Below are 14,633 nucleotides of genomic sequence, written 5' to 3' on the forward strand. Positions count from 1 at the left end.
ATGATGCACTTATCTAATGCACTGGAACATGGGATGCTGGGTAAACACTTTTCTTCTTTCACAGGCCTGTCAGTGTCACCTTGACATCCATTCAGCCAATCCCTCTTTTATCACGCCAGGCATCATTACTCCTCCCCCCTTTCTCTCTCACACACACTTTCTTTTTTTTATCACAGCTGTACAGACGGTCTGTTTCTCTGTCACTCTCTTGCTCATTTGGTTTTCATTCCTCCGTGGTAAATATTAGTAAGTATTGCTTGTAGCGCTTACACATCTCTCATTCTTGGCTGTCATGTCGGCGCTCATTCTCTCCGTGTGACGAAGGACACGCCGTTTGTGGGCCGATGATTTAATTGACTTTGTGTTGCGCTGAGTGAAGTGGCAGTGATGAACAGATAGCTGAGACAAGAGGCTTTGGTTCCAGCCAAGAATGAGTCGGGCCAAGCCTCAAAAGTGCTAGCACACTCGCTCGGCCCACTGCAGTCCGTCAGCCAGAACCAAACATGACTTGGCACAAGCAATAATGTTCATTCTGCAGTCATGATGCATACTGTGAGGGATACTGTGCATTCTGACAGCGCTACCCCATTAGACTCCCCTCTGACTCATCATAACGCAATAACCTCTTGAACGTAGTCTATTTGTCCTTTTGTTTTTTTATTTAACAGTTGATTTTAAGGAGATGTCAGTGTCACATGTCTCAGCATTACATATCACTTCCTAGAATAAAGTAAAATAAATACTATGCCATCAATTGGTAGGCGTATGGTACTTCTATGACTCCTTTAGTCATAGCAGTACTTTAAGCTAAATGCTCACAATGATGTGTTTTACTTGAAGCTATATTTTAGTTTAGCATGTTAATATTTGTTTACATGTTAAAATTTGAATCTTAATGTTCAAACATATCTCCTTGCTAGAAAAAGATTAGTGACGTCTGTGCATTTCCTGTATGACATAGTTATGACACAGTAGGGACCTTTTGACGTGAAATGCCATAGCCACTTTCTATGCCCGAATACTAAAGATTGTTGTCCAGGAAAAGCATGAGATGCAAATAACCGTAAACTAACTATGGAGAAGAGAAGGTCATTCGTAATCCCAAGAGAGACCCGAGAGTTGAGAGCTGCAGAGTAAGGGGTCAGCAAGGAATGGAAAAAGGTTAAAAGAAGAACAAATGGGAGAAATGACTCGAGGCGAGGGTAAATCAAAGTGAAACTCGGTGAAAATAGCAAACGAGCGCTAATTGAGTGTTCATTGTGGGGGAAAGAAGCAGACGGTTAGAATTGATGTAAAGAACTAAGGAGGAGTCTTGGCAAGGACTCTGTGACCATGAGAGCACTTTATAGCTCACATGCACAGTCATTACTTTCTGCATGACTTCAGCTCTCCATTTTTATAGTGGATACATATAGAGACAAACTCCTATAGTGCTAAAAATGAAAACTGAGGCTTTCAGATCATGAAGGAATTCCTTGGTGTAAAGGTGTCTTACACTATAAGTGATTCTGTCAGGCTGGGGAGGCAGCAGTGTCTGACTCACAGCCTCCTGTTTCACTGTGGTAATAGCCACAGTGATTTGTAATGGTCTAATGTAATGATCGTCGTGCCACTGCGGCATGTAGAGGTCGTTGGTGGTCTTACAGCAAGGACCTCTGTCCAAATGAATCGATAAGAGCAGTGTAGAGGAGACGGGACCATTGCCTTTTCCCCTTCTTTTAATTTAACTTCCCCTTAATAATGCGTGAAGTTAGACAACTTGAGGAATCTAAGGAATAACCAAAGTAATTAGAAGTCATTTAGAAATCACTTTAATGATGAGAAACAGCCATCAAATGTAATGCAGGGTTGTGTTGAATTGTCCAATATTACTCATTGTTTGGCAAATGTGATAAGATTTGCAGGTTTTTTCCGGACTATGGTAGAGAGGCAGAGTTAACAGGAAGAGTGTCCTGTAATTTGAAGATTAGAGACGTCATTGAGCAAGACACCACATTCCTGCTGTGTTTCCTAGTCTGCTGGGTGAACCCAAACAAAGAGCAGCCCTCCTCCAGGATCTAAGCGGTATCATCCTGAGGTTAGATTATTATTAGTGGCCTGTGTGTGGGTGACACAGCCCTGTCAGTATCAGTGTGGCAGAGGGTCCAGAGGTCAGTGATGTCAGGCAGCCCCAGGCTCGTTCTTTCGCTGTGAGTTTCTGTCAGTGGTGCTATCGGAGTGCAGCTCCACGTTCAGAGCATCTGTGCCCCGCCCTGAGACCTCTGGAGGCAAGTGTCAACGCGCCTTAATGAAACATATGTGACCATTGCACAATTTCTTCAAAAACAGGCAAGGCTATGAAATAGTGTACGGATTTATTTCCTAACTTGCTCGTTGAAAACTGAGTCTTGATGCTACAATCGTCACATTTTCTGTTGTCCTACATTCCCATCATTCCTGTTGAAAACACTCACCTCAGGTAATTGCCTTCCTCGTTAGGCTAATTGGTCCTAATGAGCTAAAATCACATTATCCTCCCCCAGCCTTTCGTTTCATGTAAGATGTGTCATTTGTCAGTGCACGTGTCTTGTTGAAAGGATCATGAGCAGATGGAGGCGTGTCATTGATTGGTTTTGATAAGCACCACTGATAAGCATGTCATCTTTTAATCTACAGTTAGTGGGCCTTTGGGAGCGCCGCTGCCCATAATCCAGAGTGCCTTTTTCTAACCGCTGGTCCCACGGGCCGACCCCTGACTCCTCTGACCTCACACAACCTCTTGAGGGTCAGAGCGAGGAGCATCGTGCGTCAGCACTGCACATACCGGGGATATTTCGAATAATCCCCCTGCAGGAGGTTTAACTTTGGCTGTACCTTTTTTGAGGACGGGACATTTTTAATTAACAGCTTAATTATTCTCTTTTGTCCTGTGTGTCTGTGGGACGCTCCGCTCACATGTAATGAATCACCGCCGATCTGGGAGGCGAGGGTTTAGAGCAGCTTTCACCTCAGAATCCCTGAGGCTGAGACTACAAAGTAAAGGAGCTCCATGTTGTTTATTTGGCGCTTACACATACAGTACTCACTATAAGGGTAACTTTTATTTTAGTTATTGATTAACATGCTTATTCTTTTCTTGACTTATTGATTGTTTTGTCAGAAAATAGTGAACAATTCCATATATAATTTATAAGTGTCATATTGAAATGCCTTTTTTTTGTCCTAACAACAGTCCAAAACCCAAAACCATCTGTACCATCATATATGAGAGAAACCCCCTTTTATTTATTTATTTTTTAGAATCTTTGCTTATAGAGTTGCACTCTAGACTCAAAGATATTCAATTAACAATGACGTAAAACAGAAATAAATCTGAAAACAGCCCAAATTAAAGCAGCTGGTAGAAGCTAATGTTTTGTATTTGTTCTAACTACCAACAATTTGTGTATTTATGTCGACTGAAATTAGCCAATCCATTGAATGAAAAAATAATAGAGATACTCAGCTTATTCATGAAGCATAAATATTGAAGTTGAAGCAACTTCTTTGAGTAGGACAGCTGTGATTTTGGTTTTTAATTGAGCAGCATAGTTTTTGCAGAACAGTAACAGTTCAGAAATATAAAAAATAACATCCAGTCTATGCTCCAGATAATGTTGTTTGAATAAATATTTCTAGTTACTTTAGTCTCCCCAATGTTGTTGCAGGGTGATACAAAATGTAAACTCAGAGGTGGGGGGTGAGCGTGAATTATTTTTGGCTTCCAAACACGGGCATGAAAGGAAAAGTCTGAGAGCCTGTGCATGAATCGATAACAAGAATAATGATCAGTTGCATCTCTGATGCCTGATAAAAGTGAGCAGATTTGTCTTCAGTAAACAAGCTCCTCACCTCTGAGAAGATGGCGATGTGACACTTATTTTTCCAACACCTATAAACAGCTCATGTTAGGGTGAATGTGTTGTGCTCTCAAACAACAAAACAGCATGCACAGGCGACACATAAACAGGATCCATATAGCACATCACTGCAGAGCCACAGTGAGCAGATGGACCCACTGTGAGGGGGGGAAAGAGGGGAGTGACGGAGGAGGAGAAGGAGGGGGGGTAAAGACAGAGATAGAGAGGCAGAATCACTGAAGGGTTGTGCAAGACACGCACTGATGCGCTCAGACACAGAGTGAAAGAGTGAGCTTGCAGCACCTGAGAGGCAGCAGCTTCATTAGCATCGGTAACAGGCAGCCACACCAGGACTCATGTAGATAAACTGCTGTTATCCACCGCTTGTGGAGCAACGCGGGAAGGCTACAGCAGCAGCAGCAGCAGCAGGAGGAGGAGGAGGAGGAGGAGGAGGAGGAGAACGAGGGGCTGAGGAGCTGAGGAGCTGAGGAGCTGAGGAGCATCGCCGCCACCTGACTCACTCTGGGAGTCAGCATCGGCACCTGCAGCGGCAGTGTAAGCACTCAAGGAGACCGGGGAGGACGGAGAGAGAGAGCTGCTGAGATTATGCGCGGGGCAGCGAGCTCCTGTGGATTCCCCGTCTTTGGCAGCAATATCAGCAGCAGCAGCCGGAGGAGAAGGAGCTGTGGCTCTACAGATAGCAGCAGCGCTAGCTGGAGCTGCAGCAAAAAGACAAGGAGCCACAACTCCAAAGCTATTTATTTACCTAAGGATGATTTACAGCCAAGGTGTAACAGGAACCAGATGTTGCCACTGTGTTGAATGTACCTGTAGCCAGAGCACTGCTGCAGCGCTGGTACGTGAGTGACCACAGCAGTGCAGTTAGGTGTAGTTGTAGCAGTGGCTCCGGACACTGAATGACCAGTGTGGCTGATGAAGGCCACCTGGATCCGCTTGCTGAAACGAGCCAAGGGAGGTCGTGTCAAGAGCTCTGATGCCGATGTAAGCAGATTTTGAGTGTGTTTGCACCGTCTGTTGTTGTGTGCATGTGCAAGTCTGTGTGTGTCTGCCTGATCCATCACTCCACAGTGTCTGGGGTCAGTGTGGCATCATTGTGTGTTGCCCCACGATGATGAGAAGCTGCATGTGGTTATCAGTTATGGCTGTCAGATTCTGGGCAGAGCTCCATATCACCTCCCTCTAACCCACTGAGACAGCGTTGTTGATCGCGCCCCGCTGTTAGCCCTGACCTGATGGAGTAATCACAACAGGTATTTTCACCTGCATAAAGACAGGCTGGTGTGCAACAAGGTACCAATGTATGTACCTAAAGTACGTAGAAGTGCTGCCTATTCAAACTCAAGCTTGAGCAGAGTTTGATCCATGCTTGGTGATGTTTTGAAAGCTACTGGGGGAATAATGACAGCACGATTGAAAGCACCCTGTGGATATTTAATGAGCTTGCTTTCAAATGACTTATTCATATCAGGTACAAAGCAGGGAGGATGAGAGACACGGCAGCGCAGTTCCATGGTGAGATGGACATGAATATGAATAACCTAATATTATGTACCGTAACAACATTGTATTGTTTCCATACATAAGTCAGGTAATGGAGAAAGTGGAGAGGACATCCTCCTTTGTACGTATGTGATGGCTGGGTAATTCTAATCAGGCACAGAGCGAGGGAGGCTATTTTTAACTCAGACAGCAGAGTGTAATGGTGCAGTGAGATGAATGAAAGCGTTGTGTGGGTGGCATAGTAACGTGCAGGTAAGGATAAGGCTCACACTGCCTTCACTTAGTTAGAAAAGGGCCTCTTTTAATCCTTGACTGTAAGATTACATTGAACTGAAACGGATGTCTGGCGCTGGGAAATTATTCTGTTGTGTAGGAGCAGATGTTATGTATTTATTCAAACACGCACATATTACATTTTAAATATTGTTGTTGGCTTTAAACAGTCAAAGCAAATGGGTCACTTTTAGCTTATCTGCCTAAACAGTGTACTTTTAAGGTTGTATCTTTGGACTTTATCAATGATTTAAGAGTTTACATAATATCCAACCATTAAAAAGTTAACCTCGTCAGCCTGGAAATGCTAGCTTTTTCCTCTGGTGACTGCTCTCTGTCTTGTAGTGAAAACACTTTTCTAAATAGCAATAACATGCAAGTATAACTTTAAAAAGTAAGCGTTTGCTTCACCAATGCACTGCTCTCAGGAGAGTCAGTAACTTGCATATTTTTGGTATGCGTGTGTCTGAGAACTGTGACTAGATCTGTCGCAACCACATATCACACAGACATACTAGGACCTGGCATTCTTCAACATTTCCCTCAGTGTTTCTCACAAAAGGATCAAAACAAAATCTTTAGGCGAGCGGCTGACAGAGAGCGCTAAGGATAGAAGGAGAGCTGCTGGGGATGTGATTTTTTGAAAGACTATTTGTGTCCTTTGGCATCTTTTCTCAGAAAGAGGGGAAGTGTCCGATAATTGATAGTAGAATGAAATGCCTGCTCATTTTATTGAGCACATCCTCTCGTTATTTAATGAACTCAACTCGAATTCATCGATGCTTAGAGTCTAACACTTCAGTCTGTCTGGGTGCGTTTTCACATCTGTAAGTTGCACATTAGATGCTCAAGAATGTCTTTGAAGAGGAAGAGCAATGCAGAGGAAATGAAGTTCTCACGATGCTCTGAATCCCAGCACGAGTCTGACACCTTTTTAATTTTTGAAGTGTGAATACCAAATGGACGAAGCTGACTTTCAGTGTTTGTGTCTCTGCAGGGTTCGGCCGACTCCTACACCAGCCGTCCATCAGACTCCGATGTGTCCCTTGAGGAGGATAAGGAGGCAGTGCGCAGAGAGGCAGAGCGACAGGCTCAGGCACAGCTCGACAAGGCCAAGGTTGGTATCCAAAAACGGGCTGAACTGAGGTCACTCTGTCCAGTCCCTCCCTACTGAAACATGTGCTCTATGGGGGCAAGAAGGAGCCTGTGATCAACGTGTGTGTGTTTGTACGCTTTTGACCTACGTTTTAGAACCCTGTGTGTAGTTTTTGACCACTAGTAGCGTAGTCTTTACTAGTATGTTAATAATACTAATTGACAGTTGACTAGTAGGAAGGAATAGCTATTAGCCCGAAAGAGTAAACAATAGGTAGACTGCAAGATAACAAACGTGAAATTTGACCATCTAAACATAAAATAAAAAACCTTTACAAGTGTTTTATCAGTTATAACACAACTGTTTTGTTGAGAATATAAACATACTTTTTTTTTGTTTACAAGAAAACTCAACAGGGCACATTAAGACATCATTTGAAGGTTAAAGTAAGAATTGGTATTGGGGTTAGTTCATTGTAAAGAGGCCTGTATTTGTAATGGTTAGAAGGCAAGACATTTATATTTCAATAAGGGTCCCCACAAGTATAGAAGTGTGTGCACAGACAAAACTGCTTTATTATGCTTGAACGAATGATGTCTGGCATCAGTTAAACAGTAATGTAAACTTTACGCTGGTTGGTTTGTTATTGGAAGAGAAGGAAAGCTGTGTCTGCTTCCTTTTTGGTCTCAATTCTTTAGACCTACATGTTCATTCTTTTTTTTATAGTGGCAAGAAAATTAGCCATTTTGATTTCATTATGGAAAGGGAGAAAGGTGTTCTTTTTGATTACTAGCCCAGCTTAGCTCACCCATAATCAGGCATGAAAACAATAATGGTTAAAATCATTGGTTGTTGAGAAGAGACCATGCTGGAGGACCGACTATAATTTCAGCTGGTTTCAGGGTCTAGGAAAGGGCTGTCGGGGGCTGCTGGTGTGAGAGGTTAGGGGCCTCAGAGGGCTCTGCGTCACTGTTTATCAGAGCCAAGCCTTGCCTGCTCTCCTCTGCTCTGGGCCACAATTAGCAGCATATAAACAAACACACACACAGCAGAGCAGGCTTGTCTTTGTGCGACAGGAATCGCAATCAGCACTTGCTTCCTCAGAATCACTCCAATCGCTGGCACTGTTAAGATTCATGCCTTTGATCTTTTTAAAGAATTTGATTATCTTCCGTGCACATGTTGTCCTCTTCCTGCTCTACATGTCAATGGTTACGTTTTTGTTTTGCATATCAATTCATGCAAGGGTCTGAATTTGATTTGTTGACTTTTACTGGGTGTTAATTGTCTATAACAGCTAGCATGCTCATTAGCTGTGAGCGCTGAGGTTTTGGCTGTCTATCCATTGTAGCAGAGCACTTTCCCTCCGTGCTGTCCGGAGGTAGCTCATAGCTGGCACAGACGGATCATTCTAGCAGATCTGTGTTGTTTTGTTCCAGAGTCACCCTCTCTGGCTCACTAATTAAAAAGATACATTGGCTTTAGAGATAACCTGGCATAGATTACCCCTGCTGGCATTTTATATGACTGGTAAAAAATAGCCTCTCTGGTCTGGCCACCACGGCGAGAGCTGGGGTCAGAGGAAGTGCAGAGACTCTGCCTGTGAGCCTTTATGGGCAGTCATTCGCAATGACTTCCTTAACATTCCACAGAAATGTTTAAGGCCTTAATATACCTCACACTGCAGTACATGGTCTTTAATATGAAAACTGTCTCTTATCGACTTAATTAATTTAACACTTTGAAAGTAATAAAGGTAGTTCTAAAGATGTTTTGTCAAGTCTGAGGTTATCTCAGGTTAGGAGAGATTCAACACGGAAAGGCTTTTACCACAAATTGGGTGAGTGAAGTCTGTGAGGGGGGATTACAAGAAATTGTTAGAAAGTTTAGAAGTTAGGAAGTGGAATAGGAAATGAAGGAAGTGCTTTTAAATTGTCTTAACTGGCCCAAAATATTTGTTTTCTGATGGTAACATTACGAAGTATTCAGCAGCTAAAGAGACAGATCATTTGGTTATGAGTTGGTAGAGACCAAAACGGAGCTAAAAGGGAGTTATAATATGTAAATTTATGTATTTACATTTTTTTTCTGGTGCCGCCAAAATGGCCAAGGAGTCCGTTAAAATGTGATTAAATGTTGTGACTTCATTGTTGTCCATGGTTATAGATTAGGTAATGGGTGTAGATCGGAGTTAGAATGAATTACTCTCACTTCGTCTCTTAGAAAAGCTTTGGATACAATTAATTAAATGTGGACTCCAACTCGTTACATGTTTGCACATAAAATTACAATAACAATTAATGTAGACATATTAAAAAAATCACTTTAGGCAAATAAGAAACTAACCAGTAGCTGCATTTATCCTGACTGACTTACTGTTCATATATACCCTACCTATAAATATTACTAATGCATTCTTGGGTAATTATAGATACATCTTCCCACACTAAATTAATGAAGGTTATGGCTCCCTTCATACAATATAATAATACATTTTACAGGCTCTCAGTACAGCCTAAGGCCAGGGCACGAGGCTAAACCATTTTTTATTTCATATCGATCTGTTCATTCAAGGTGAAACAATGTGGGAACCTTGATTTATAGCATGAGAGCCTGTGTGTGTGCCGCTAATAGAGCAGGCATGTGGAATGCAAGGGTGTGTGTTGTTCACTCACAGAGAGGACTAGGAGGTATTGTCTTTTGGAATATTCATGGAGTGGTGGGATATAGTGACGAGTGTTGTGTGGTGTTAATTGGCTGTATTATATAGCGTTGCCTCCCAGGGTTCCCAGTTACTGATTGGGCTTCTCTGGAGCTCTGTCTTATCATTACTCTTCCTCTTATCTCCCTGAATGTGTCCCCCCTCACATCCTGTCCTCTGCCTCATTTTGTTCTTTGCACTACATCGTCTGCTATCCCTCTGTCCATCTCCTTTCCCTTTTCTTTTCCCCCTCCTCACACGTTTCTTACCCCGTCTCTAACCCTCCGCCTCAGTCCTTCTCCCTCCCTCACTGCAGTCAATACGGCATCCATAATGTGTGTGTGTGTGTGTGTGTGTGTGTGTGTGTGTGTGTGTGTGTGTGTGTGTGTGTGTGTGTGTGTGTGTGTGTGTGTGTGTGTGTGTACCTGACAGGTGGCCAAGATTGATAAAAGCTGGGAGGGAGGAAAGAGGCCCATGAGACACATTCGTATAGATGTACTAATGGACCTTTTATGCGGACATGTGACTCAATGCATGCCATCGCCAAGGACGCTTTGTCCTCTACGGCAGTGGTTCTCAAACTTTTTGCAATAATGTACCCCCTTTGAAAAATGAATTCAGCCAAGTACCCCCTGATCAGCGCAAACACTATTTGTTAGGGAAAAAAGCCTATATAAAGAGGTACAGTACAGCGCTACACCATCAGTGTCTGATTTATTAAAGCAACAACTGAGAAACACTTAAATGCTACATTTCAAATGTTTACAATCCATCACTAAATTCATGGCAAACCAATTTTAACATCATGCAATAACACTAAGACGACATTAGTTGCATTGAACTGATCTTTTTAATAAGTTGTACTTACAATGTAGTGAGAAACATGGGCTTGTGCTTCACTGAGGACCTTTGTCATTCAGACAGCGAGGCAAACTGCAGTTATTACACTTCGTGTTTTGAAATATGTGTAACTCTGTTAATATAAAACCCACACTGCTCAAACTTCATTACTTTTCCTAAAATTGGTATATTTGTTTATTTATTTATTTTGGGGCGTGGGGAATGAAGAGAACAAATATATGAGCATTTTATGAGCATGGGATTTTGACCCCTCATATAAATATATGCATAATGCTGCGCTATACTTTGCGGCCACATGCCGTTGCCAAGCAACGCTTATTGTTTAGGTCATTTGAAAAGCAGGCAGTCATATAATTAAGTAGAACTAGCTAGATCTGATAGATTTGGACATAAACGCGAGTGAAGTATAATGCATGCGAGAGATCAGAGATCAGATCAGCTGCTGCTGACGGAGAACACACAGCTCTTCCGGATCACAGCTCCCCCGCTGTGACGGACCGTTGAGCGGAGCAAAATACACTAAGAGTTAGACCTAACACACTTAGCTAGTTTATCTACTCTGGAACTAGCAAAACTATTTATAAATATATTTGTTCTTTACTGTCGGGTCACTTAGGCCGGTTAGACAGGTTCACTGCTGCACGAGACTGCACGAGACTGATGGGCTGTCAGGAGAGGGAGAGGAAAAGAGAGCACCCCGTTTACTTTTCCCATTTTATTATCCAGAATTACTGTAAACCTTTGAATCAAGTAGTTCATCTACTATTAGTAGTTTGTTTAAATGCATTACGTATTTTTTTTTTTCATTAACATAATATAAAACTCACGTACCCCCTGCAGTACTCCAACATACCCCTAGGGGTCCGCGTACCCCCATTTGAGAACGACTGCTCTTCGGGTCACACATCGGATTGAATGATCTTCTAAATGTTGATGTCACACACACACACCGCTTACAACCATCACTTCATAAAGTGTTTACATTGCTGTCCACATGAGGAAAATGATTCCAGGAGGATTTCACTAATGTATTATTTCCATAATCCCCAATCCATAGTCCATCACAGTCACTTTACACCTGTTGTATATCAATGAGGCGGTAGTGGATAGTGGTGATGTAAGGTAGCGATTGTCGTCTGTAAAGCTGATGAATTACTCTCATAGTGCTGAGCTTCTCTGAGCATCGCTGCCTGCTTGAAAGATCTCAAGTAGTATTCAGATCAGAGCAAACCCAATCAGTCCTTGTAGATGGGTGAATAGGAATGTCATTTAATCTCACGTTGAGTGTTTGAACCTGCAATAACTGATTTTACTGACCACTTTGGTGCAGCAGAAACAAGTGTTAAGGTTGTTTACCTATTATAATTATTTACACATTTAGTAGATATGGAGCATAATTAGCCTTTAAAGGCAGGTTTGTGTTCTTAATGAATGCAAGTCCAATATTCTCTCTTGTTTTGGTCTCCACCAACTCCCCGAAAAACGTCTCCTGAAATGCACAGTAGGATATATTTAAGATATTATTTTCTATTGCAATGAAGTTCAATCGCCGGTGTTCAATGCGATCAGCAATTGGCGTTGGCCTTCTCTGGATATGTCAATAGTAGGATAAGTAGGAAAATGTAGGATAGCAAATGTGCCATTACACATTTTAAAAGTTTTAATACGGTCTGTGTTTTCCATGTTTTGAAGTTTCTTTCTGCCCCCAAGGGGCCAGAAAATCTGATTTCAAAATATAAGACAATTATTCCCACTTTGTATACTACATCTTGCTACTTTTAGTTTGCGAAGGGAAAATGAGATTGGAAGACCACTATGATGCACTTTAAAAGACTTTTCCTCAATCATTACACAGTTACATCATCAAAGCTCTGATTTAGTGGGTTACATTTGGATTCCAGCTGAAGATCGCACACCCTTCCCCTCATCTTGCTCGCTTTCATGTGCAGGTAAATATCCAGCATGTGAGTCTACGCTGGGAGATTACTCTAAGCTACTCCCTTGTGCATTCGTCTTAGCTTTTCATTCGACTTCTGTCATGCTTGTCACAGGCAGAACAAATGTAATCTGGTTGAGGGCATGACCATGTTGCCAACTGTTGCTGCCATCGCCGCCAGGCTATGTCCAAAAGTATTTTATGTCATTCTTAAAAAGATGTCTCTATTAGATGGTTATCCTCCTGGGATATAAATTCAGAGGGTTTGTCTGTGAGCATATGATTCTCCCATCACATGTTTTCAGATCTTATACAAATAATTTTTTTTAGAAAATCAAATGCGTCACTATGGGCAGAGGAGATTTGCTTTTGCTTTGTGAAAACATATCTATGTTTGGAAAGTATGAAAGTCTCATATGTGGACAGTATGTGAACCATATGTGGTTACATCACAGCCTCAAGAAACCTTTTCTAAGCTGTATGCATTATCTGAAAGGACTGTATGTCCCAAAGAGGACGGTCAATAGTGATGCCATAGGAAAGCCAGTATTGATTCAACTATTGTTAAGATTGTAGGATTAATTTATGACCACAAGTCTAATTGCTATTTTAGAAAATAGTCCAAAATCTCCTGTTTTAAGTGCCGATTTCTGCAGAAGCCAACATGTTGCATAAGTGTTTTAGCTTGTAGCAGATAGTCCGTCTGCTTGTATCCCTCGCTTAGGGGGATGTTAACACCTCACACAAAGACAAGAATCACATCTCACAGTTTGAAAGGTCTCAATTCTTACATGATGTCTTTGACACAAACTGACCTTTTTTTCCTCCCAACAGACCAAACCAGTTGCATTTGCTGTCCGCACAAATGTCAACTACAGCCCGTGTCACGATGACGATGTCCCTGTGCCTGGCATGGCCATCTCCTTTGACGCTAAAGACTTCCTCCATGTCAAAGAGGTGAGTGGTTAACTTTCCAATCAGAGATGATATTTAGTACAGTGATTTTGAGGGCAATAAGGATGATGATGATCAGGAGAAGAACATCACTTTTTTTCTGTGTAGAAATTCAACAACGACTGGTGGATAGGACGCCTGGTGAAGGAAGGCTGTGAAATTGGTTTCATCCCAAGTCCAGTGAAGATTGAAAACACTCGCATCCTCCTGGAGCAGAGAGCCAAACAGGGCAAGTTCCACTCCAGGTAAAAGCCCTTATCTGAGTTCTCTGTGTCTGCTAAGAGATAGACTAAAATGAATGTAGCCGTCCTAAGGGTTGTTGATCTCACGTGTTCTCTCTTTTCAGTAAATTGGGAGCAAACTCATCTACTAGTTTAGGTGAAGTGGTTCCTAACTCACGGAAATCTACCCCTCCTTCATCTGGTGAGTAGCTTCTTGGGCACCTTCAAAACGCCAACTTTATACCTTATTCTGTAATCTTTTGAACTTACTTTTAACCATTGAATTCAAGTGGAAGGTAAGATGCACTAGTTAGATTTTTCATATATATTTTTACCAGCAATAACGTTGATGATTTAATTTCCTTAAATGTACTTTTTCATGTTTCATTTGCTGTCAGTCTAGTAGCATACTGTACATTCTGTGCTACTGTCATTGAGAATTGTACCCGGTTACCTGTGCCCTCCTGTGTTAATCTATGTGATGGTGCTGTTGTCTGTCTGTGTGCGTAGCCATTGACATAGACGCCACAGACTTAGACCCCGAGGACAATGAGCTTCCGGTCAACCTGCGCTCCCCTAAAGCCAGTCCAAACACTGTCATGTCACCCCTAGCAAAAGAGAAACGAATGCCCTTCTTTAAGAAGGTAAATTCCGGACTACCTAAAGCTATTTTTTTCTTATCTGTCCGCACGTCTCTTGACTTAATGCCTGCTTGGCCTCACTTAGCGCCCGTCCTGTTTGTCTACGACACAGTCCTCGTCCCACTGCCGTCCGTTGGCATGCATGCCTGTTCTTAACCTCTCTCTTTCTCCTCTTCCGTCTCACCACAGCTAAGCAGAAGCAGAAGTCGGTAAGTCGTGGCGTGCAGTGCACCAGCTCAGCAGGGACCTGAACTATACAAACCCTCTTTAGAGATTCAGCTCTGTACTGACCTCCCACCCTACTCACTGCTCCTGCAATCCTCTGTGTTGTGTTTGTGATTGTTTGTGTGTTTGTTAGTGAACTTGTGATCCTGACAGTGAGAGCTCAGTGTGAACAGCTTCATAAAAATTATGCTCATAATAGTTATAGTCTATCATCTAATATCAAATAATGAGAGCGTCATCATTCCTATATCTTTCTTAATGCCACTAGAGATAAGAGATTGCTAGCTTAGCTTAGCATAAAGACGGGGAATGGTCTTGCAGCGACT

The 14,633-nt window shown here is 42.3% G+C and overlaps 1 protein-coding gene across 7 annotated transcripts in view; it reads left to right on the forward strand.

The window, feature by feature from the left end:
• The window catches only part of cacnb2a (calcium channel, voltage-dependent, beta 2a), a 92,341-nt gene that overhangs the window by 67,036 nt on the left and 10,672 nt on the right, over positions 1 to 14,633 (forward strand). For 3 of the 7 annotated variants that reach the window (XM_010771013.1, XM_010771006.1, XM_010771035.1), the window contains 5 exons: positions 6,670 to 6,789; positions 13,101 to 13,223; positions 13,329 to 13,465; positions 13,567 to 13,643; positions 13,952 to 14,085. In XM_010771013.1, coding sequence (XP_010769315.1) covers positions 6,670 to 6,789; positions 13,101 to 13,223; positions 13,329 to 13,465; positions 13,567 to 13,643; positions 13,952 to 14,085 — 591 coding nt within the window. Of the gene's footprint in view, positions 1 to 4,138; positions 4,881 to 6,669; positions 6,790 to 13,100; positions 13,224 to 13,328; positions 13,466 to 13,566; positions 13,644 to 13,951; positions 14,086 to 14,271; positions 14,292 to 14,633 lie in introns of those variants that run through there. The other 4 variants (XM_010771028.1, XM_010771051.1, XM_010771021.1 and 1 more) reach the window with 3 other exon arrangements.

This window comes from Notothenia coriiceps, unplaced genomic scaffold, assembly GCF_000735185.1.
Source record: "Notothenia coriiceps isolate Sejong01 unplaced genomic scaffold, NC01 NC01_scaffold00000339, whole genome shotgun sequence".
Lineage (NCBI taxonomy): Eukaryota > Metazoa > Chordata > Actinopteri > Perciformes > Nototheniidae > Notothenia > Notothenia coriiceps.